A 25,142-nucleotide genomic window follows, 5' to 3' on the forward strand; every position below is an offset into this window, starting at 1 on the left:
GCGGGTGCGGCCTTCGCTCGCACTGTTTCCTCGGCTGTGGAAATTTGGCGCATGGGTGATCCGGCTGGCCATTTCCCTGCGGATCATCTCCTGGAGGTTCTTCACCAGGGCTCTGGTGGGAGGGAGCTGCTGCTTCCCTTTGAGGGTACCCTCCATTCTTCTCTGATGGGGGTGCCCCGCCACAGGGGATCCGGTGCCCCAACACCTTCTGCACCGGCACCTTCCAGCACCGCGTGACCCGGTATGTCTTTCCCTCCACCCGTGGCCCCCTTTTGCGGACTGTCTTTCCCTCCCTGCCGTCAATGTTGTCTCCACCATCACGGGAGGCTCGCTGGCTGAATTCTTGGGGGCGCAATATATTCGCTTCGACCAGTGCGGCTCTGCGGGCCCTTAACACTTTGAGTGTTGGCTAGGGCCACTTCTTGCTTGTGGGACTCGGCGGGGTCCCTTGGATCTGCAGCTGCTCAGGAGGGTGCTGGTGTTGTTGCGGCACCATGTGTTAGATGGCGGCGTTTATTTTTCGCTCCGCTCTGGACATCTTGGAGGTGCTTGGTCGTGCCATGGTTTCTTCAGTTTCCCTTCGCCGCCATGTTTGGCTTCGGGACAGTGTGTTCCCATAAAATGTTTGGGAACGGCTGGTGGATCTTCCTTTCGATGGCACTCTTTTGTTCCACACCCCGGCAGACTCGGCCATCCAGAGGTTCTTGGTGGGGCTTCAGCCTCCTGCTCCTTCTCTTTCTTCTACCCCTCAGTAACCTCTGAGTTGATCTGGTTTTTCAGAGCTGTTCTTTCGTTGGAGCGAGTCACCCCAGTTCTGTGATCTGTGTGATTCATGTGCCTGCGAATCCTCTTTTGTTGGGACTGTGGCTCTGTTGGCTGCTGGCCGGCCCTTCTTGACTGTGTGTTTTTGCTTTGGGTGATCTACACCAGGTTGGCCCCGAGATTAAGCCTTCTGTCTTTTTCTCTTTGGCTGCATGACAAGCCTTCTGCTGTTTTTTATTTCCTGCGGTTCTTTCTGTTGTCCTCTGCTGCGGAAGTTTCTTCCTTATAGAGTAACTATGTCTTGGGACTTAACATACCCTATGTGTGGTAGTGGTAGCAGTTATTTAGCTTGTTCTGTGCTGGGGAGTTGTGGTAGTCTTCGGGCCTCTGCTCTCCATGGTGTTTATGAACTTTGCAGGTGCAATTCCCTTATTGCTGGATTGGAATTGCTTGGTGTGCGTCGGATCCCTCTCTGAGGTGTGTCCGGGCTCTTCTTCACTCTTGTTTTCTCTGTCCTGGGCCCGAGATGGTTTTGTGTTCCTCCCTCTTTCAGGCGCAGCCTGCCCAGTTTTTCTGGTTGCCTCAGGCTATTCTTCTTCCTTGCCTTGGCCTTGAATTAAGGTTATGTTGCCTTGTAGGGGCGTGGGGTGCTTGGGCCTTCCCTTCCCTGGCCCTTGTTTCCTCTGTTGGGTGGGAATGTGCTTCCTCTTTCTTCTTTTCTTTTTCCCACAGGTCGGTGGTGTTTTGCTTGTAGGGGTTCCCCTTGCCTGGGCGGACTAGTCCCCTGTGGGACCCTCTGTTATGTCCAGACTGTTGGGGTCCTTTCGCAGATCCTCCTTCCCCGTGGGTATGGCTAGGGTATCTATTCTACGCTAAGGAGTCTGTGGCTAGTAGTCTCGATCAGATGTACGAGTTACTTGCCTTCGGGAAGGATGTATCCGGTAGAGACGATTCTAGCCGCAGATTCCTTCACGGCCCGCCCTTCCTCCCCGTTCTGCGAAGACCTTTGGCTTGGTCTTCTGCACTCGCCTCCCGGTGGGTGGCTGTGTCTTCTGTGAGTGCATTCTTTCGCTCTTTTTGACGGGATGATTCGTCTTGTTTCTTGTTCCTTCCTCCTCTTTGGCGTATTGGAGGATGGATTTATAGGTACTCCTGTGTCCCTGTGCTTGCTCCAGGATTGGGGCTTGCCTTTACTCTCTTCTCTCCCCATCCTCCCCCCCCCCTCCCTTCCCCCTTTTTGTTACTAGGGGTCATGGCCCTTCTGCTAACCTCTGGATTGGGGTCATCTGCCCGTGCCTTTGCCCCTTGTTCCTTTGGGGGGTTGTCGCACTCTGTGCTGGGGTTGCCTTGGAGGTTTGTCGTTCCTGTTTGTCTTGGAACTGTTTCCCCTTCGTTGTTTTTGTTTGGGGTTGTAGTCCTGTAACATGTTGTCATGACATTATGCATTTGTTCCCTGTCTCCAGGGGGAGACTGTCAACATACTGGCTGGGTGGTTTCTCAGGGCTGTGATCTGTTCTTTTTTCTTTCCCTGCTTTTGGGTACTGCAGTGTTGACACTGCTCCTGATGGTGTTGTTCGTCACCATTCCTTTTTCCAATTTTTCTGCTCTTTCGCACACTGTTCCCATACTCACACAGTTTTGTCTGATAGCTCCGCATTGTAGCGCGGAAACGTTCTCTGAAGAAATGTGACGTAGGCGCGCCGGAGTGGGACTTATGCAACCTCGCTGACGTCACGTACGCGGACAACACCTCTGCGGAGTCGCATGATGCCTTTCCCCGGCACGCAGGGATGCTGTGGCAAAAAGTTTTCCGAATCCAGTCTCACGCTTGGGGATAATTCTACGTTAAGGAATCTGTGGCAAGGGGGGCGTGGCTAGCAAGCCATCATGGCGGAAGGAGGCTGTTAGAGCTCTGGTGCCGCCGGGAGAGAACACATCCTGCAGGCCGTAACGGGGGGCTGTCCTGCGCCACCAACGGCTGGATTCTGCCACTGTGGTGCCCCGCTCACCTCGACGGACGTTTGGAGACTCCAGGAGCCGCGGTTCGCACGGCGGACCGAACGAAGTAATCTGCGGCCTAGCCCCACGCTGCGAGCCGGGGCCCTGGTGCGATTAACTGGCGCACTGCCCGACTACTAGCGGAGCCAAGGGGGTGCAAGATTTCGAGGGTCTGGAGGCGACCACCCGGAGAGAGGAGCTGGCACACGGAGGGGAGCTCTGCCTGCGGGAAACCCCGGAGCCACACCGCACCGACGTCCTGGAACGGAGACCTGTAAGATCGCCGCCGAGTGGGGGGAGCACGGAGACACCGTGGAAGGCGCCGAACTGACCCCATCTGCCTTCCTCTCTTCCCCCCCTCCCCGCTGACATTGCCGCTGCCGGAGAGCCAAGACGGCAGGATAATACAAGTGCCAACGACCTGGGCCGAGGCTGGGGACACGGAGAGAGCCACCGCAATTACCCTGGGTGAGGAGGGGGTAATGGACGGAGGGGAACCGCCGGTCTAGAACCGCGCTGCACCGGAGGGTTGAGGACACGGACGGTCGGCGCCAAACCCAGCGGAGACGCGGGAACGGACCCAAGAGACGAGTGGGGGGCGCGAAGAAGGCCGCCATTGTTGCCCTGGACGGGGAATGCAAAATCCCCCACCCTGAGACTAAGGAGACGGCGAAAGCTGACTGCCCACCCTGTGAACTGGTCCCTAACGCCCCACTGAGGTGAAAAGAGGTGAGTGCGGCATGCGACTTCATAAGCAATAGTGCCCTACCTGGAACCCTGTCGAAAGGCCGACTACCTATCAAAGACTAGAGAGACCGCAGGGCTGGGACGGGAACCCGAGTGGAAGGAGCACGGGAGGTGATTGGTGCCTCCCCTGCGACCTAGTCCCAGCCACTGTGTGGGCCTCGGGATGACAACCATGGTACGAAAAGGTACAAAGGCCACGGATGGCAAGGAATGACCATCTACGGGGCCTACTCCAGATGCGGGCCAGGGAGGTTCCACACCTCTAACACTGAACTCTACCCTCTCAGAGGACCAACAGGGGAACAAACTGGATCTGGTACTCAAGGAAACCAGAGACTCATCGGCCACAATGGAGACGCAAATGGGCACCCTTACCACTAATCTCTCCCTGCTTAAAGCCGTTCACGATAAACTGGCGGACAAAGTCAAAGACCAAGGGCTGACGCTGACAGACCTCACCCCGACGGTGGCGGAACACACCGACTCCATCCAACAAATCCAACACCAGGTAAAAACTCTTCTGGAACGTGTGGAGGACGCAGAAGGTCGCAATCGACGCAATAACATCCGCGTCATTGGACTTCCGGAACGCAGTGAGGGACCCCACGCGACGGAATTCATGGAGCAGTGGTTCCGAGATAATGTAGCTGTAGAGGGACTATCCCCGTTCTTCTGTGTGGAGAGAGCGCACAGGATCCCCACCGGTCGACCGAGACCGGGACTACCACCACGGCCACTGATTGTAAAGATTCTTAACTACCGAGATAGGGACATGCTGCTTAGACAGGCCCGTATGAAATCCATCATAGAGTACGAGAACAAACGTATCTCACTATACCCGGATTATACCAACCTGGTGCAGAAGCAGAGGTCCTCCTAATATGAGGTAAAAAAGAGACTCCAGAGAGCCAAACCAGCTATGCCCTGTTGTTTCCTGCACGCCTCAAGGTGATCCACGACAATAAAACTCACTTCTTTGAAAGCCCCACGGACGTGGAAGAGTGGCTAGAAGTGATGGACATCGAGGAGAACCCGGACCCAACCCAAGGTTAATCGGCCAGCAGATCCAAGGACAGATCAGATCACACGGAGGACAGATCAGGTGCACATAGTGCGGAACCGAAACGGTGTATACCTACTGCTCACCAACAGAAACAAGGACAGGATGATGCTATCGCAATGGTGGGCTCCTTCAGGGAGGAACGAGGGACAATAAATACGGACACTGAAGACAGCACTGTACATTCGGACTCGGAAAAAAGTATGGTGATGTTCCTGACTGTAACACCTAGAGCGGCAGATGAACTTTTGGACAATGCCCAGGAATAACTCCTAATATGGATGGGACCTGGAACTTCGGGTCCAATTGGTATCCTTTTCTTTTATTATAAACTGAATGCACGGCCAAGGCATGGTGGGGGAAGGGGACCTACGGACGGGGTGCATGATTGTGTTTATATATTGATATGATGAAACTTGAGGTAACCAAGTTGTGCTTTCTATATACTGTCTCTGACATGAGGACCTCACACACCCCACACTCCTGTGAAACACAGGAACATAACACTATATAAGCAGGGAAAATGTCCCCCCTCCCACAACGCGGCTAACGGTAATGGACGGTTGTATGATAACTCTCCCAGTGGCTCTTTGGACACGGCCCAAGCTTAGCCGACCCCCCAAAAGCGTATGCACCACAGATTGTTTGGTTATGTTTTACAGTTTCATGTTCGGCACAGCAGGGTTCCGAGGCTGCGCCTCCAGAGTTTGTGTTTGGGAGGGGAGGGAACCGTCTCCAGGCTAGCACTGACAATGTACATACTGCAATATGAAAAGATACCCACTGTGACACCTGTATTTGGATATGGCTGAAAAGAAAGGGAAATATAGGATGGTTACTTGGAATGTGCGAGGGCTAGGGGCGATACAGAAGCGACATAGAGTACATGCCTTCTTGATTTGCCAGCGAGCGCACATAGTATTCCTACAGGAATCCCACCTAACACAGTCCGAGGTGCACACATTACGGAAAAAATGGAGTGGAACCATATTTTCCACTACGTACTCTGCCTTCTCCAGGGGGGCCACCATATGGGTGCGATATGGTACCCCTTTCGTGGAACTGGAAAGGAGGGTGGACGAACAGGGGCGCTACATACTGGTAAAGGGCACACTAGATGGTACAATGGTAGTCTTGGGTAGCATACATGCCCCGAACTTTGATCAGGACAGATTCCTTACAACCGTGGGTCAGGCCTTGGCGGACTGGATAGACATCCCCTGGATCTTAGGGGGAGACTGGAACATGATACTAGATGTGGACCTAGACAGATCACACCCTCCCCTCCAGGCGACAGGGGTACATAAACTGTCTGATTCATTTAGAACATGGCTTCAGGGATGGGGAATGACCGTTGTATGGCGTACGCTACATCCAACACACAAAGAATATTCATACTACTCCCCACTGCATAACCTACATACCCGCCTAGACAGATTCATCTGCACCAACTCCTTAATGACAAAGTGTACATCCTCAGACTACCATGCCAAAACATTTTCGGATCATAGGCCGCTAATACTTGACCTACACTGGGGAAAGATACCCTCACCAGTACCCACCTGGAGGCTCAACCCCTCACTACTTGAAGACGGCCCGTTCCGCACACACCTTGCCGACACGTTAACCAATTACTTAAGGGAAAACTGGGACTCCACGTCCTCGAACTTGGTAGTATGGGATGCAATGAAGGTTGTGATAAGGGGAGCTGCGATTTGTCGATTGGTGGGAGCCAGACAAGAAATTCATGAAAGACTCTGTGAAGTGGAGAACCGCCTGAAGGGGCTTGAGACTGAGGTTGGAATAGACCCAGAGCGCAAAGGCGACTTACAATTGTGTAACATAGAGCATGCAGAGATCCTGGAAACCTTAAGGGTTATGGACTATGTGGACTATCTGAAACGACAGCAGGCGGAGGCGGATAGATCCGGTGCACTGCTAGCTCGTTTGATCCGAGATACCCCTGAGATCCCAGTAATTACGAGCATCCTGGATGAAACAGGCAGACAGGTAAACACGCAACTAGAAATTAACACTGTGTTCAAGACCCATCTAGAGAAACTCTATGCTCCTCCCCCTGCAGATACTAGGGATGCCATGATAGACTTCCTAGGAGAATTGACGATTCCAACCCTGACCCAAGAGATTCAGGAGGCCCTAGCCAGACCCATAACGCAACAGGAAATAAAAGTAGCTATCCACACACTAAACCGGGATAAGTCTCCGGGTATGGATTGCCTGCCTGGGGAGTTTTACCAAACTTACTCCGAAACACTGGCACTCGTCTTGGAGAAAATTTACAAAACTGCTTATGAGGTCGGGCATCTACTAGCCACGACTATGCAGGCCTTGGTAATATCCATTCTGAAACCCGGCAGAGACACCCTTGACGTGAGCAACTATAGACCTCTCTCCATGCTCTCCTCAGAGTATAAAATCCTTAGCAAAGCTATCGCCTTACGAATACAAGCCCATCTCCCTGGCCTGATCCACACTGACCAATGTGGCTTTCTCCCAGAGAGGAGCACTTCTCAGAATACGAGACGACTCCACGCCCTCATGACGACCACCCCACAAGAACTGCCGCACGCTGGCTGCATAGCCCTGGATCTCCGACAAGCATTTGATTCCCTGACATGGGACTTTATGTTTGAAGCCCTAAGATGCTTCGACTTCCCGGATGCCCTGATAAAATGGATTTGTGTGCTATACACAAATCCAACGGCTAGAGCACGCACAGGCAGGCACACCTCGGACAGTTATGACGTCCACAGGGGCACCCGACAGGGATGCCCGCTGTTGCCATTGCTGTTCGTACTTACACTAGAACCCCTAGCGATTGCACTCCGAACTAGGGCAGGAGAGGCGGGCATATCAGTTGGGGATATCCGTAAATTATCTACATATATGCCGACGATATAATGGTGTTCCTCCAAAATTTGCAGGATGATCACTCACACCTAGCGACCATCTTTGAACGATTTGAGAAAATCTCTGGCCTGGCGATAAACCCAAGAAAATCCCTGGGCTTCTTTTTCCGGGACGGACAGCGGCCTACCCATATACAATTTGGTACCTATGAGATCCAGGTAGCACCAACTACATTTAAATACCTCGGTATTAACGTATATCGGAGTCCGGAAGACCAGATTGGGGGTAATGTACGGAGGGCAATCAATGGCCTTCGGAGTAGAGTGAACTTTTGGACGTCCCTGCCCCTATCTGTAATGGGCCGGGTGGCGATCTCAAAGATGGTCCTACTAACCCGGATACTGTACTACTTCGTAAACTTACCAGTGCTACTTCCACAACACATTTTTACCACACTAAACACATTATTAATCAATCTCGTATGGGGTCGGGGAGACGGCGAATAAGCCTCAAGAAATTACAACTGAACACCAGACAGGGAGGCCTAGGCGTTCCAGACCTACGAAGCTACTATTATGCAAGCCAACTCCAATGGCTAACACGCTGGGTGGCGGGTAGAAACCTACATGAGATTGCTTTTACAGCAGACAAACTGGCACGCGGAGACCTACACTCCCTTCTACTGCCTACTGCCAAGATTCCCAGAGACTGCCACCCCCTACTACATGTAGCTTTTAGATGTTGGCGAAAAGCACTGACGTACACAGCAGGGACCATTCCCTACGCAGACAACATCCCCCTCCTAGGACTCCCAACGCCACAAGTGAACCTGACACAACGCAGATTACAACCCTGGACGGATGCCGGGGTGGACAGAGAGAGTAGGTGACCTGTTTGGGGACGACACTCTACTAGATTATGCCTCCTTCGCACAATCCACAGGTGCCCCGCAATGAATGTACTTCCTGCACGCCTCGGTGACCCACTATATAAGACGTACCTGGGCTCCACGACACATCAAGCCAGACCAACACGAATTGGTTCATCTCCTCCACTATATGGGGGCGGGTGGACACCTAGTAAAGTGGCTCTATGTGGGCATTAGAGAACATGCAGCTTTGCCCCTCACCAAACTCAGGGAGACTTGGGCTACGGACACAGGGGAGGCCATAACAGACGGGGAATGGAAGATCATCCTGGGTCACCACAGGAGGGTGTCCAGAAACGTTAAATTCAAATTTATACAGGACAATTTTTTACATAGGGCATATCTCACCCCCCAAAGGCTCCACAGGATGTTCCCTGCCACCCCCCACAACTGCCCTAGATGTCAGGAGGATGAAGCAAACATCCTCCATATGTTGTGGACATGCCCGAGAATACGCAACTACTGGGTGACGATCAGAAACACACTGTACACTGTAACAACCCTGCAGATCCCTGAGGGGGCACTACCCTGCCTGATAGGACACAGGAAGAGGTCCAAGACCTGTACGTCACAACTGAAATTTTTAGATTTAGCCCTCTTGTTGGCACTCAGAGTTCTCACTATGAGGTGGAAGTCGCCTAGACCCCCAAATGTAGAAATATGGCGATCTGACCTGTTGAAATAGGCAAAGCGGAAACTGCGGCGCTGCGTAGGGAGGAAGAGAAAGGACTGCGTAAATATCCTATTGCGCAAGAATGGGAACGAATGTTGATAGAGTTGGAAGATGTAGACCTAGAAATGCCACAAGGACATACCATCTGACCGTACATAAGATATGTGGAATGTCAGCACGTACGGTTACTTAGGCAAGATGCATCGGTTAACCAAGCCTAACGACTGAAACACTCTCTGGAAAGACTAAAAGCTAATATATCCAAATTACAGGGTATGTACAAAGAAATAGCCGGGAGACAGGGACAGGGAGGGGGAGGGAAGGGGTTGAGGGACAGTTCATATACAGGCGATATTGTAATTTGAATGCAAATGATAAATGTTGTAATGGAATGTTATCCGGAGAAATGTAAGACGTGATGAAAAGTTGGATACGAAGATTAATACGCCAAAGTTGTTAAAGAAAAAGGAAAAGACTGATAGAATGTACGATGATTAAATGTAACTTGTAATAACTGCCACAGTCACGAATAAAAAGTTTTATTAAAGGAATCTGTGGTTAGAATCGTCTCTACCAGATACATTGTTACCGAAGGTAAGTAACTCGTACTTTAGGTGGCCCCCTGACACCTAGAACACATATTCGTCTACTGAGAGCAGATAAAGGGCCAAAAAGTGCCTAAAAACCCAAGAACTGTGGATCACCACTGGAATTGACACAAACCTCCCCCCCCTGCCGGCTGCTGTTCCGACTATAGCAAAGACCCGACTCGTCCTGCAGCTGTGCATCCTCCTAAAGACTTGGAAGGCTGCCAGCACCTAGCCAACCAGCCAGCATCTCCCTTTAAGTGTAGGAACCACTTTCTGCAGCCACCAACCTTAAAGTCTGGTTCACGGATCTGCTGACCATTGGGTCTACCGACACAGCAGCAGCCAAGACGAAGGGTTATAAAGCTCACAGAGGTAAGCCTCGTCTCTACAGCGTGTTTAAAGACACTAGACTCGCTAGCACCAATACTAGGGAACCAGAGCCCTTGCAGCAGCCAAGGCTCGTTAAGTGTCCAGCCGGGACACTAAGACAGACCTACCGATGTGGGACTTTAGCATCACTGAGGCCATCGTCGAGAGTGGCCCTGTTTTGGGCCCATCTCCAGGTCAACCAAATAAGTGAGAGCCTTCAAAGCAAGCTACCCGCCAGTCAAAACACCTCTGCACCCAAGCCCCACAGTCCAAGCCTACCTACGGTGTAACCTTGCTCCAGAGACCCTCAAGAACCAAGCCACCCCTTTGGGTTCCAAAGTACTTCTGCAAGTCCCCACTTGTAGCATTTTTAGTGTTGCAGGTTTTCCATAGACTTCAACAGTAGCGTTCAAGGCTACCCTTGTGACCAGCACCTCTGCACCTGGACACTCCAGGGCAGGTAAACCGAAACTGTTGGTGGTTCTATGGACCTTGGCCCCTACTTATCTTAAGTCCAGCAGAACAACCCTGTAACTCGTATATCTATGTAATGTATGTTTCTCCCATAGAAAAACATTACAGTGTTCAAGGCTCATTCCTCAAATCTGACAGCTGTATTTGCTGCACTTTCTTAAATTGCTAACTTGAAACGTACTTACCTGATGCCGAAGATCTTGATGTCTAAATGATTATAAAAATGCATATTATTTTTCTACATAGGTCTTGAACTTCTTCATTGAGTGTGTGTCTTATTTATTGAATCTGTGGGTACAACAAATAGTCAACACTCCCCTCTGATAAGTCTAAAGCTGCTCGACCACGCTTCCTCATAATAGAGCCTTTGATATTGTTAAAGCAAGCCCCTGTAAAGCATTAAGGGTCGCCTGAACTCTCTGTACAGTGTACCTCATTTTAGTGTACTATATAGAGAGCCAGGTTCATACTAACAAAACAGTAAAAAAAATATTGCTTGCATGCAATTTACTGAACTCAAATGTATGAAATGAGTTGGACTTTTATAAATCCATAAGCATAGGTCCTGTGAACAAAAGTAGTTGGTTCTAAAGGACCTAAGTATACTGAAATGAAAAATAAACATAAATGTTATCACTGCAGTGTAAATATGATCATCTGTTTCTGGCATTTCAAATAATTCTTACACCACCCTCTGCCTCAATGTTCCTAGAAATTTCAGATTCTGCATACTTTACCTGCCCCCACCTTCACAGTGTTTCCTCTGCAGGCTCTCCAGCCATTCTTAATCACAACTGTATCTTAAGCAGTTTAAAATGTCTTAACTTATGATTCCTCACCTTGTTTCTACCCCCAGCCTTCAGACTGGATTTGGAGATGATTTTTCTCAGCATTTCTCGAACATCCCTACCAGCTGAATGTTTGCAGCTCCGCGTCTGCTTCATCACAAGCCCCACCTGCCTCTTCAGAGTAACATTGGACCCATATATAAACACCACCTCTGTGTACCTTTTTTTCACACTTTCAGATCCAGAGCTCATTCCCAAACTTTCACCTCGTCTCTGATTAACTTTTTGTTTAAAAGTTTGTTTTCCACTTTGCTAGAGACGTGTTTCCCTAAAATGTACTAGGTTTAAACAGGGTTTAAGCCTTGTAGGGATTGTTGCAAACATGTCTGTGTCCGATCCTGCATCAGGCATGTCTCTGGTGTCTAGGGTCTGTGAAAGCATCCAGAACTTGTGACGACAGCACCAGGATGAACCCCCATGTGATCCTGGCTTGCACAGTCAAACTCTACCTCACCAAACATAGCAGAAAGTCTTGAAGTCTGGGATCAGACCCACTCCCAAAGCCATTTCCGCAAAAGTTCCTCCTCACATTTAAAGTCATCAGGTAAGTTGAAGTCCAAGAAGAAACACAAGGAAATGAAGTGAGGTTCTTCTCAGTCATGCCATTGTCACTCCAAGAAGTCACTTGGACGTGAAGGTGCTTTTTGATCTTGATCTCAAACTCATACAGAAGAACCAAATCCACAACTGGTACCGATGCAAATCGAGTTACCAAGTCTTTTGGCAAAGCCACAGCCAATAGAAGCTTTCAAAGAAGCCATGTTGCTGATCTGTGGCCCCCTATTGGCTTCCTTTAGGTGTGCCTTTAGGCCCCACAAATCTGAGGAGACCTCCAGTTGGGTTACCATCAGCATATTCGTCCTCTATGCCGCCTGTGCCTTTTGACCCCTCTGTGGAGGCAATCCCGAATATTGGACCAACGCCCATTCTGACTTAAAACCTGGGACCACGGCCCACTTCAGTTTCTGTGCCGTCAATGCCAGATCAGATGCTGCTCACTGGAGGATGATCCAGTTGTTTTGTCCGACTCTGAGATGACATGAGATGAGACGATATGCCGTTGAACAAAGTTTTATTGTATACCTATTCTGACACAACAGCTCCAGCCTCTTTCTGATTTAGACACAACATTACCACTGTCTAGGTGTCGCCCTCAAGTACTCCAAAATCTTTTTGGCTTTGTTTCAGAACATAGTTAACAGGGTCTAGGTGATGGCAATGGAGATGACCGGGATGATGCATCCCACCTCTATGAGGATGACAATCTTCTCATGGACCTAAAAGAGGCCAGTGGTTTGGACACCTCCCCCAACACTGGGTTGGCTTCTCCCAACCCCTTCCCTTAAACCGTCAACAGAAAAATCTTCTTTCGCTGTAGTTATCTGGCGTGCAACTGAAGCTGTTGTCTTGCAGCTTTCATGTATAGGGATCAAAACTAAAGTGTTGATTGAGGTTCTGAAGCCTCGACAGACCTCCACAGAACCCCTTCCTCCTTTCTCTGACATGCTGATGTACAGTCAGGCCAAGCCTTGTTTTTGCCTACCAGTAAATAGGCTATTTACTAAACACTTTAGACCAGCCCTCTGTGACCCAGCTTTGCTCACACAGCATCTCATTCCTGAGCTCCTAGTGGCCCAGGCTTACACAGGTAGGTTAAACCCGAAATCCTTCCATATGACAACTCTTGATAGGGAGTTGAAATGTATGTTTTTTTCAGCCAGTCTGGCCCTTTGTTTAGTTAATGCCAGCTACCTTCTTGGTCAATCATCCCATGCACTGTGGGGCATGATCAGCGGGATCTAGCTGGCAATCACAGATAGATTTCTTTCTAACCTAGCACAGATCAACCAGGGTGGCCAAGACACTGAAAAATACATCATCCACTCTGGGCTCGACACTACTGACTGCGAGGATGAGATCCATGGGATTTCTGTGTGACGACCCAGCATAATTTATGGATATGCCACTTAACGGCACGTGGCTCTTCAGAGACAAAGCAGACTCCGTACTGTAGTGCTTCAAAGAAAGCAGGGCCACAGCAACTCTTTCTGCCTATCTGCACCCGTGCAACAGTATCCCCAGCAATGTCGCCTCTTTAATTGCTTCAAAAGAGGTTTGGCACAGAGGCAACGCCAAAGCCTCCACCCCAGCAACAGATCCCCCAATTCTTTAATGGATGGGTCTTGGAAACAATCCTGAACTTCTAGGCCCTCAGGGGCAGCAGACTGCCCATTCCCCTCCCCATCCTGCTTCAATTTCCAAGCCACTTTAGTTTGCTTTTGGCTGCAAATGGCCTCCTTCTTTGAGACATAAGTTATTACCTTCATGGGTGGCGGAGCATTACATCTGACAAACGGGTGTTTTAAATAGTTCAGAATAATATGCCCTGCCACTTCTGTCTAACCTGGCACATATCCCAACCACATCAGTGCTGCTTTTGGAAGGCCATTTGTTCATTCTGTGGCCAAAGGAGCCATAGAAGAGGATCAGGCATCTAAAATAGCGACATACTTTTGTGTGTATAAAAAGGGTATAGATCTTTTTCCTATTTTAGATCTTCGCTCTGTCAACTGCTTCCTAAAAAAGGATAAATTCAAGATGCTCATGTTGGCCCAGGTTCTATTTGCCCTGGATCAAGAAGAATGTATGGTAGCGCTGAACCTGCATAATGCCTATTTTTCATATCCCCGTCCTGCAGCTCCATTGGGTTACCTGCAGTTTAAGGTGTGCCATGAGCATTTTCAGTTTCCTGTGTTTCCCTTCAGCTTCGCCAGTGCTCCTCAGGAGGTTGCTGCAGACCTTCAGAGGTCTGGCATACAAGTCTTCCCCTACCTCAACGACTGCCTGTTGAAGGCGGGTTCACCACAGTCAGTTTTAGACCACCTGTAGACGACGGTTGATCTTCTAGCATATTGGGGGTTCTTGATCAATGTGCTGAAGTCAAACCTGATTCCTTCACAGAGGCTACCGTTCATTGAAGCCATTCTAAATACAGTGCATTTTTGAGTCTTTCCTTTGGTTCAGCGAGTCTAGGACATTCGAGCTATAATCCTTGTGTTTCAGCTTTGATGCTGGATATCCTTAAGAGTGGCTCTGAGACTTGCAGGCCTCCTGCGCCTTGCTAGTGAAAAACACTAGATGGCACGTGTGGGCTCTGCAGTGGTATCTAAAGTCTCAGTAAGCTCAGCCCTTAGGAAACTTATCAGATTCCATCCTAGAGGTGACTGCACGCGATCTGCAGAGGTGGGTGCATGCCCTCAATTGGATCAGTGGTAGACCTCTCTCCTTACCCCACGTAGAGCTGATGTTGGTGATGGATGCAACACTGCTGATTTGCATATGGCCATGTCTGAAATGGGGTGGTGGAAAGAGCTAAAGAATGATGATGGATTCAACCCAGATCAGTTGACTGGGGGTAAGTGTTTGATTTGCTCAAGTGCTCCGTCCATCCTCCCCTTTGGGATGGAGAGGCCACCTAATAGAGGCCTCTGGTCTCTGGCGGAGACCCAGCTCCACATTAACCTGTTGGAGTTGCGGGCCATTTGCTTAGCGTTGAAGGTCTTCATACCGACCACCAAAGGGAGACTGCTTCAGCTTCTCACAAACAACATCACCTCTCTGTTTTACTGCAACAAGCAGGGTGAGGTGGTATACTAGGTCCTGTGCCAGGAGGCTCTATGGCTATCGGACTTGGCTGAACCATTGGGACATTTCCCTGCTAGTGAACCACCTGGTGGAGTCTTTGAAATCCGGGGCACAAGAGCTCAGCAAGTGACAGGTAGTGGATCACAAATGGCACTAACACCCGAATGTGGCGCAGAACGTCTTTCAGCAGCAGTAGGAGCCCACTCTTGGGAACGTACAATTTCAACTCTTTCACATGCTGGAGTTCCCAAGATATCTCTCTCTTCGAGACTCATTCCACCTAGAGTGGAGCTCAGGTCTTCTGTATGCCTTGAGTAATGAAGATGATCAGGAACGACCAGGCCCAAACCAGGTTAGTAGCTCCGTATTGGGCTGGGAGAGTGTGTTACTTGGAACCTTTTTGGCATGAGCATTAGTTTTCTGATCAAGTTGTCACTTCAAGAGGAACTTTTGTCGCATCAGCATGGCATGGTCCTGCACCCAGGCCTGCACAACCTACACCTTCATGCGTGGAGATTGAGTACCAACAGCTGACTGCTTTTGACCTCCTCCCAATGTCATGGATATCATGAATATCATTCTAGCCAGGCATCCAGCTGGAAAATCAATTTACTCCGGGCGCTGGTATACATTTGTAGCATTGTGTAGTTCCCACCTTACAGATCCATTACAAGCAAAGTTGTTGGATGTTTTCTTTTTCGTTATGTCTTTAGCCCAGCAAGGACTTGCTATCTGATAGAAACTACTAGCCGCAGATTCCTTAACCTAGAATTATCCCCAACGTGAGACTTGACTCAGAAAATTTTCTTTGCCACAGCATCTCTACGCGTTCACATAAACCCCACCCCGGCGCGCCGACATCAGTTTTTTCCTTACGCGGATCCGGTTCTTGCTCCGGGCCTGTTTAGGCCTTTCTCTTTCTCTTTCGCTATTGCATGTGTTTGTGGGAACAGTGTGCGGATGCCTTCGGGCTGTAAGACGTGCTTGTCTTGTGGACGCCTGATGTCGGCGACGGACCCTCACCTCATTTGCATGTGGTGCTTGGGGGAACATCACGACTCCACTGATTGCGAGGCGTGCCAGCAGTTGATGCCAAAGTCGCAGCGGGAGCGCCAGAGGAAACTTCTCTCGGCTCGCATGTCCAGTTCGGCTTCCTCACCTCGATCAGCTTTTGCTGAAGGTTTTTGAAGCCGTCATCCTCGTCTCTCTCCTATGCTGCAAGAGCGTCGCTTGCCTGTCGGTAAGTGTCACAGTTTGTCCCCGAGGGTTAGTTTCTGGCCTTTTGGGGGCGTGGGCTCTCCAGGGGTGATGCGGCCCAGCGTATCGTCCTCCTATCCACCGTTTCACGGTGAGAGGGCGTGCAGAGCCCAGATGGAGACATATGCGGCGGCTTTGCAGGCCTCGCTGGCTACTCCTCCTCTTCCTTCCCCTCCTGGGACGTCGACGGATCCCTTGCATTGTGCAAGGCCCTCCGCAACTTCACCGGTGGCTCCGGCGCCGACTGGCTCGACTTCAGGCTTGGAGGATGTGGTACCGTTGGGGTGCGGCCATTCGGGGGTCCCTCCTTCAGACCACGCCACCCCTGTTTCGATGCAAACTCCTGTGGGAGTCCCTGTGGTGTTGCGGGAGGACGCCGGGGCTGGGGTCGCATCCCCGAGCCCCTCTTGGCCCTATGGACAGGCGGCGATCTTGTCTGAGGCCGAGGTTACGCCGCTCTGGCGCCGGCAGCTGCTGGCCCTGACGACGCCACAGGGGTTCCATCATGGGTCGATGCTGGTGGGGGACCCCTTGTCCCTACCCGGGCCCCTCTCGTCCCTCCACGCAGGCGGCTGCCTCGTCGGAAGTCGAGTCGGCCTTGGCGGCGCCACAGAGGTCGGTGGACCCCCTCATCCCATCATGGGTCAAGGCTGACGGGGGACTCCTTGTCACTTCCTGGGTCCCTCTTGTCCATCCATGCAGTCGGCTGCCTCTTCGGAGGTAGAGTCGGAGCTGTCCCTTAGCCGCCTCGGCTCCTGCCCAGCCCTGGTCACCTGTGCCGTGTGGCTACGCGGAGGCCTGTCTGGCGTCTCCCTTGGCACTGGACGACGACGACATCCTGCCTCAGGTTGCGGACCCTATGGCGCCGGACAGGCGTCGGGTCGTGGACTCGTCTTCGGACGCCTCCTCTTCCCCGGAGGTTGGGTGCCTGCTGGTGTCGTCCTCGCCGGAGACGGGCCGCCGCGTCGTGGTTTTTTTCCCCGACGTCTTCAAAGGACGGCTCCTCGCCGCAGCTGTGGTTTTCGCTAGAGGAGCCACAGGTCCCCCACTCCTCGGCCCCACTTTCTCCTTTCCGGACCCGGCCCTTCCACACTCTGATTAGCTTAGAGGATGGCCACCTTAGCTTGCTGCCGTCGCCTACAGAGGAGCTGCTTTCCCCACCGCGGGGCCCTACAGAAGCTGGTGCGGCCTTTACTCATGCTATTTCCACGGCTGAGGGGATTTTGCGCATGGGTGATTTGGCTGTCCATTTTCCCGCAGATCATCTTCTGGAAGTTCTCCACCAGGGCTCTGGTTGGAGGGAGCTGCTGCTTCCCTTTGAGGGTTCACTCCATTCTTCTCTGATGGGGGCTTGGGGGCGCCCCGCCACGGGGGATCCGGTGCCCCAACACCTTCTGCACCGGCACCTTACAGCACCGCGTGACATGGTGTGTCTTTCCCTCCACCCCTTTGCCAGAAGCCTTCTTTTTCAGACTGTCTTTCGCTCCCTGCCGCTGCTGTTGTCTCCGCCATCACCGGAGGCCCGCTGGCTGGACTCTTGGGGGCGCAATATGTTTGCTTCGACCAGTGCGGCTCTGCGGGCCCTTAACTCTTCATGTGTGTTGGCTAGGGCCACTTCTTACTTGTGGGAATCGGCGGAGTCCCTTGGAACTGCCACTTCTCAGGAGGGTGCTGGGGTTAATTTGTGGCACCATGCGTTGGATGGTGGGGAGCTGGCGGCGTTTATTCTTCACTCCGCTCTGGACATCTCGGCGGTGCTTGGTTGTGCCATGGCTTCTTCGGTTGCCCTTCGCCGTCATGCTTGGCTTCGGGACAGTGTTTTCCCGGAAAATGTTCTGGAACGGCTGGTAGATCTTCCCTTCAATGGGCATCTTTTGTTCCACACCACGGCAGACTCGGCCATCCAGAGGTTCTTGGTGGGGCTTCGCCTCCTCCTTCTCCCCCTCAGTGACCTGTGAGTTGATCTGGTTTTTGGGAGCTGTTCTTACGTTGGGGCGGATTGTCCCTGTTTTGTGATCTGTGTGCTTCATGTGCATTCGAGTCCTCTTTGTTGGGACTATGGTTCTGTTGGCTGCTGGCTGGCCCTTCTTGACTGTGTGTTTTTGCTTGAGTTATCTACACCAGGTTGGCCCTAAGATTAGGCCTTCTGTCTTTTTCTCTTTGGCTGCTTGACGAGCCTTTTGCGGGGGGTTTTCCCACAGATCTTGCTGTTGTCCTCTGCTGCAGAAGTTTCTTCCTAAGAGGGTTACCATGTTTTGGGACTTAACATACCCTATGTGGGGTAGTGGTAGCTATTATATAGCTTGTTCTATATAGGTTGTTCTGTGCTTGGGAGTTGTGGTCGCCTTCTGGCCTCTGCTCTCCCTGGCGTTTAAGTACGTTGCAAGTGCACTTCTCTTCTGGTTTGGAATGCCTTTGGTGGTGCCCCGGGGTATCCTTCTCCGGGGTCGATGCACTGTTAGCCTGGTTTGGTCTGCTATCTGTGGCCTGGCGTCATGGCTCTGGTTCCACGTCTTTTGTGTCGGGTGTGCGGACCCCTCCCTGAGGTGTGTCCGGGCCCTTCTTCGCCTTCCTGCTCTTTGTCCTGGGGCTGAGATGGATTTATGTTCCTCCCTCTTTCAGGCGCACCCTGCCCGATCTTCCTGGGTGCCCCCGAGCTACTCTTTCTGCTTCTGCCTGCTTTATTGCTGTTGGCGCTGTTCTGTCTGGTCTATTGACTTCTGGCTGTGGTAAGTTAAGCGGCCCTCTTCGCGGGGCATGTTCCAGGTGGGGGGGGGCTTGCCTTCTTTCGACCTCGTCTCCTTGGTGTCTCTAGGTTGATCTTCTTCCTCTTCCTTGCCATGGCCTTGGATGGAGGGTTTGTGGCCTGATATGGGTGTGGGGTGCTTCGGCCTCTTCTTGCCTTGCCCCTTTTTCCTCTGCTGAGTGTGAATGGGCTTCCTCTTCTTTTCTTCTTCCCGCATCCCCCCTGGGGATTGGTGGTGTTCTGACTGTAGGGGTTCCCTTTGCCTGGGGGGACAGGGCTCCTCGCCCTGTCCGTTGGACTTGTCCCCTGTGGGACCCTCCGTTATGTCCAGGCTGGTGGGCTCCTCTCGCGGACCCTCCATCCCCATGGGTATGGCTAGGGTATCTATTCTACGTTAAGGAGTCTGCGGCTAGTAGTCTCTATCAGATGTATGAGTTACTTACCTTTGGTAACAATGTATCTGGTAGAGGCGGTTCTAGCCGCAGATTTCTGGAGAAGTGTGGCTCAATGATTAGAGCGGCAGACCCTGATGCAGAGGTCTAGCCCGGGACCAGGGTTCAATTCCCCACCTCGGCGGGTCTTGGGCTCAAAATTCCACGGACCTGATAATTCTCGCCTCGGTGACTATTCCAATCATGGAGTCCCACTCTGCAACTCTGGGCAATAGCTTGCTTAATCTCCACAACGGCCTCCACAACGCTAAGGATGCCTGGCCTCCACCTTGGGGGGTGCCCAGGAGTGGACGCCTCACAGGGAAAGCCAGGATGGGTTCCACAGCGGTATTCGTACAAGCGCCTTGAGACCCTTGCGGGTGAGTAGTGCGGTATACAAGTATCAATTTACATTTTACATTTCTTCACGACCCGCCCTTCCTCCCTGTTCTGTGAGGACCCTTAGTTTGGTCTTTTGCACTCGCCTGCCTCTGGGTGCTTTGTCTTCTGCGAGTGCCCTCTTTCACTCCTCCCTAACTGGATGCTTTGTTCGGTGTGTTTGCATCCACTCCTTCCTTTCTGGTACTTGATTGATAGGTTCATGGGTACTCCTGCATCCCGACACCCTGGTGTTTCGAGTGTGGGGCCTTCTCATACTTCCCTTTTTTCCTTGCTTGGAGTTTCTGACTCATGTGCAGTCCTCTGAGCTGGGGTCTCTTTGCTGGACCTTAGCCTTAGCTCCTTTCAGGGGACGCGACTCTCCTTGGTGTTGTCTTGTGGTAAATTGTCGTTACTCTTCTGTTCTGGACTCCTTGTCCTTCACTATTAATAGACTGTGGTTGCTGGTTTCTTTTGTCTGCTGCACAGTTTCCACATGACTTTTGGTGCCACAGTGCCTGGCACTTCCCCGAATGGGGCTGTTCCCCTCCGTTTGCTCATTTCCTTTCTGTATATCTGCTATTTCACACACTGTTCCCATATTCTCATAGTTTTTGTTTGTGATGGCTCCGCGTTGTGGCGCGGAAAAGTTCTCTGATGAAAACTGATGTTGGCGCGCCGGGGTTGGTCTTATGTGACTTCGCTGACGGCACGCCCGCGGACGACATCAGGACTGAATCACAGGGTACCGCCCCCCGGCGCGCAGGGATGCTGTGGCAAAGAACATTTTCCGGATCCAGTCTCACGCCTGGGGATAATTCTACGTTAAGGAATCTGCGGCTAGAATGATACATCGTTACCTAAGGTAAGTAACTCGTACATCAGCACTATAAAAGGTTATTTGTTGGTCCCTTTGGCCTTTTTGCATTTTTCAGACCAACAGTCCTTATTGAAATCACCTGTTATGATGCATTTTCTTAAAGGTCTTGTTCATATGTTTCCACCCAAACCTTTTGTGATGCTGCAGTGGGATCCTAATTTGGTTCCCAAAATCCTTATGAGTACCCCCTTTGACCCTATGCACGGCTCTTATTTACATCTACTGACTCACAAAACAGTCTTTCTCATAGTAACACCTTCAGCCTGTCGTGTGACTGAACTTCAAGCTCTGTCTGCAGTCTCCAAGCACCACCCTTTTCCCAGTCAAATTGGTGTTGTGGGCCAGAACAGCATTTCTGACAGAAGGTGTGACTTTTTTCCATGTCATAAAATTCAGCACACTTCTATGCTCCACCTCACCCCTTGAAAAAGAGGAGACTCCATTGTTTGGATCCCAAAAGAGCTTTTAGCATTGATATCAATCTTGCCAAGGAACATTGGGAGGACAATCCGCTTTGTGGAGTTTTCTAGGGCACAGAAAGGTAAGGAAGTGCAAAAAAGGACCACATTGAGGTGAATATTCCTTTGAAATAAAATCTGCTATTCCTTGGCCAGGAAGCAGCATTAAAGAATCTAGGGGCTCATTCAAGCAGAGCCAAGGCTGCTACCACTGCATTGGCACGTTGTGTGCCTACTCTGGACATCCGTCTGGCCACGGCGTGGGTGTTACTCTTCACGTTTATGAAGCGCTACAGATTTGATAGTATGGCCTGGCGGGAGGGGCTCTTTGTCCATTTTTGTCCTGCGAGACATTTTAGTATGAGCCATTACACAGACCCACCTCCTTGGTAGGTACTAGTTTGTCATCTATTCACAAGGCGAAGAATCTGCGGTTAGAAGTATTCACCAGTGTGGAACTGGACAGCATCACATTAGTGCCCTCCATTAGATTGGCCCTGCTCCATGACATGTCAGATAGTGGGGTTCCGTCTAAACATACGAAATAGTGGGTGATGACAAGATTTGCAGGGGAAAAGTTATGTATCTTGAGGTTCTGGAGGAAGCCTGTGGTCCTGGATAGTGTACACTGGTTGTCAAAGATGTTCAAAATAGTGGAATGCGGGGCGAATCATGTATAAGATAGAGTTTTATGATTAGATCTGGGAACCGCTTGCCTCATCCAGGGTTTAGTTGAAGCTGGAGATCTGCGGCTGGACTTGAGGGACAGCCCTGGGTGTTTCAAGTTAGGTCTCTAGAATCTTACCAAAATTACCTTAGCAGAATCCACAACAACTTTCAGTGAAGGGGTCTATATTGTTCAGAACAAAATTAGTTTGGATGGTGAGGAGTGTTATTCTACTTATGACATATGAACGAAACAAGTGGGAGGGGCTGACTTACAATTGTTGTCCAATTTGTTTTGTTTATTATGTTGTTCATTGCTTGTTGTCTTTTGTGTACAGGGCCGAAGCTTAGCCGTCTGGGACTATCCATTGCTGTATATACATCTTTGGGGTATAAGCAGTGTTACACTTCTGATTCAGTATATATTGACTGTATATGATTAACAATGCTTGCAGGTTGTTTTAGGCAAAAGAAAGGTAAGAAAGGTAAAAAAGATTGCAAAAAAAGAAAAGTATCCATCGGGAAAATGCGTTACTTGCCTGCCACATTTCTGTAGGCTTTTTTTGCACATGTTAATGTTTTATTCTACTTATGTTTGTCTGCTCATGATCATATTTATTCATTCCATACGATCCGCACATTTTAAAGATTTTAATTAATCTCACAATAAACTTTAGCTCCTACTTGCGTTGGGAAACGCTCTTTTGATGAATACGCAATATAACCGCACAATCATTCCACCTTCCCATTCTGTGGAATGGTCTCTTTTTTCTATAAAAAGGTCTCTAGTTAGAGATGTATACATTGTCACATCGTTTCAGTGATTAGGCTCTGCCTCCGATGGTGCTGAATCATTGAATGAAGAAACTGATGTCAGTGTGCAGAGGTAGTGCTTCGATGTAGCCGAGTCGCACAACACCACCTGCTGAGATAGATCACTGTTTCTAGTCTGATGCCTGGAAGTATTGGCAAGGTGATCAATCTGCATTTAGACTATCTGCCAGTAAGAACGTTACCAAAGGTAAGTAAGTCCGTTTTTAAACTATGTTAAGTGTTTTTCAAACATTTCTTTTAAATCACATAGGGAGTCCCAGCACAGCCCAAGTCTGTTGTATTTCTCAAAAATGGAAAAGAGAGCAGTGAAAGCAGAAATGGGAATCCAGTGTATTTTCAACAGGAACTGTAGTTCTGTTTGTATGTTCAGCAAGAAAATGGAAAAATAATATTTACATTTCTTCCCTACTAAATTAGAAAAAGCAATTACGTGATGAGGAGACACCGGTAAAACATTTCTGAACCTGTGCTTGGGTGCAACCAGGTTCAAACATTGAGCTATCTTTCCTTGGATATAAAAAAGAACAACATAATTATTTCATTGAGGAGAAAATGTTCAGAGGCAAAATAATTCAGCAGTGTAGTGCGTTAGTATAACTAATCAGGCTCTACTTTTGGTATTCAAATAATATGAACCTTCTCAATTTAATTCATATATACTTATGAGAGTGACTCGCCATATGATCAATTGTTTTTCTTGTTTATGTATAGCTCCATATTTATTACTTAATGCCATTTGGTTATTTTTTCAGAGAAAATGCATTTTCAAGTTTCTTGGTGCCATTGCCGTAGATCTTGGAAAAGACAGAGTGAAGTCCTATCTTCCACTAATCATTGCACCCCTCTTCAGAGAACTCAACAGCACGTATGCAGAACAAGGCAAGTTTCATGTAATATATTTATTGTATATGGTTATTTAAAAACCTTTACAAATGGGCAAGCAGGACATCCATATTAAAAAGTAAATTTCATTTTGTAATAAGAAACTGGTTTTTAAAATAAATACATAAAATACCGGATAACTTTTCTCTCTCACACCTGTCTGTCTCTATCTCTCCAACATATATCTCTGCATCTCTATTGTATCTTTCTCATCTGTCACATCTCCTTCCCTCTGTCAACTGTCTTTTTCATGTGTCTGTCTTAAACTTCTCTTTTGTCTGTCTCACACCTGTCTAACTCTCTCAACATATATCTCTTTATCTTTCCATCTTTCTCAGTTGCTTCTTTATTTTTCTTTCTTTCTTTCTCTCTCACACTTGCTTCTGTATCTCAACTATTTTTTGTCTTTTTTCTGTCTGCTGGTCCCTCTGCTTCTCCCTCGTTCCTCTCTTAACACTTATTTTCTCTCTACTCTCTGCTGTATTTCCCATGTCCCCCGGCATGTCGAGACAGCAAGAGACATGGAGGTGGCTTTTGCTGGGCTTCCTCAATCATCAACAATAAATCGTGTTGCAAAGTTTAGTTTGTCTAGTTTCCCACTGTGCTAGGTTTTGTTTTAGTGCAGTGCAGCTTCACTGTTGAAGATTTTTTTTTATTGCAGGCAACATGTTATTGCTGGCTGTGAGTTAAAAGAAAAACACTCAGGAAAGCCCATTTTAGCATTCCTGACCTACTTCCCTAGGAACGGGGTCTCAAGGGTAGTTGGTGTCAGAAGTTGCAAGGGGCAGCTAGGGTTTACAAATGCCACCCCTAAATGTCTTCCATGGGTTCAATCTGCAATTAGGGCTTGCCCTTTGATGGCCTTACTCCTTTTGGTAAGCATATTGCTGAAGCCCTGTAAGGTCTTAAGACTCAGTGATACTGTAGAAGTATTGGGACTTCTGCAATACCGTAGATTTGGACCATCTGAATTGTGTGGCTCTTGAAGATCTCAATATTTCAGTGGCGAATTTAGCCAGAATGGAGAGCAGGGATGCACATACTGATGTCAAAGATAATCTGCATACGATCAAATATACTTCTCTTATTGAAATCTAAGACAACCTTATGGGGGATCTCTAGGGAGAGAGAGCAATTCCGCACAATCGCGTACCAAAGAGAATCAGAAAAGTGCTTGACGTGCTGACTTTACCTCCTTTTCCACCCAGCACTCAGATATTGGGAAGTATAATTTGCTTTTTTGCTTCGGCGTTGGATGAAATAACATCGGACAAGTGAGTGAGACAAATTGTTTGTACAGGTCATATTTTTGAATTTGTACAGACACCACCAGTATATCCTCCCAAAAAGGAACATCATCTTCATGTAAAGTAGCTTCAAGAGGAACTCGTACTTCTACAGAAGGGTGCCATAGAAATTATTCCCAAATTAGAAAGAAGTCATGGGTTTCATTCCAGATTTTTCCTAATCAAACAGTAGACAGGTCAATGGAGACCAATGGACAACTAAACACATTTCTGAAGACAGTCATTCTGAACGATTAACCTTTAACAAGTGATCCTAATGATGAGGGAAAGAGATTTGAGGACATCTTTGGGATGCATATTTCCATATTCCAATTCACTGAAGCCACAGTAAGAACCTT

The 25,142-nt window shown here is 49.4% G+C and overlaps 1 protein-coding gene across 1 annotated transcript in view; it reads left to right on the forward strand.

Annotated features, from left to right (window-relative positions):
• UTP20 (UTP20 small subunit processome component) overlaps nt 1–25,142 on the forward strand; it is a 1,022,377-nt gene that overhangs the window by 951,284 nt on the left and 45,951 nt on the right. Inside the window, exon 60 of the mRNA XM_086919130.1 lies at nt 23,368–23,494. Coding sequence (XP_086775256.1) covers nt 23,368–23,494 — 127 coding nt within the window. The remainder of the gene's footprint in view (nt 1–23,367; nt 23,495–25,142) is intronic.

Source organism: Lissotriton vulgaris, chromosome 1_1, assembly GCF_964263255.1.
Source record: "Lissotriton vulgaris chromosome 1_1, aLisVul1.2, whole genome shotgun sequence".
NCBI classification, from domain to species: Eukaryota; Metazoa; Chordata; class Amphibia; order Caudata; family Salamandridae; genus Lissotriton; species Lissotriton vulgaris.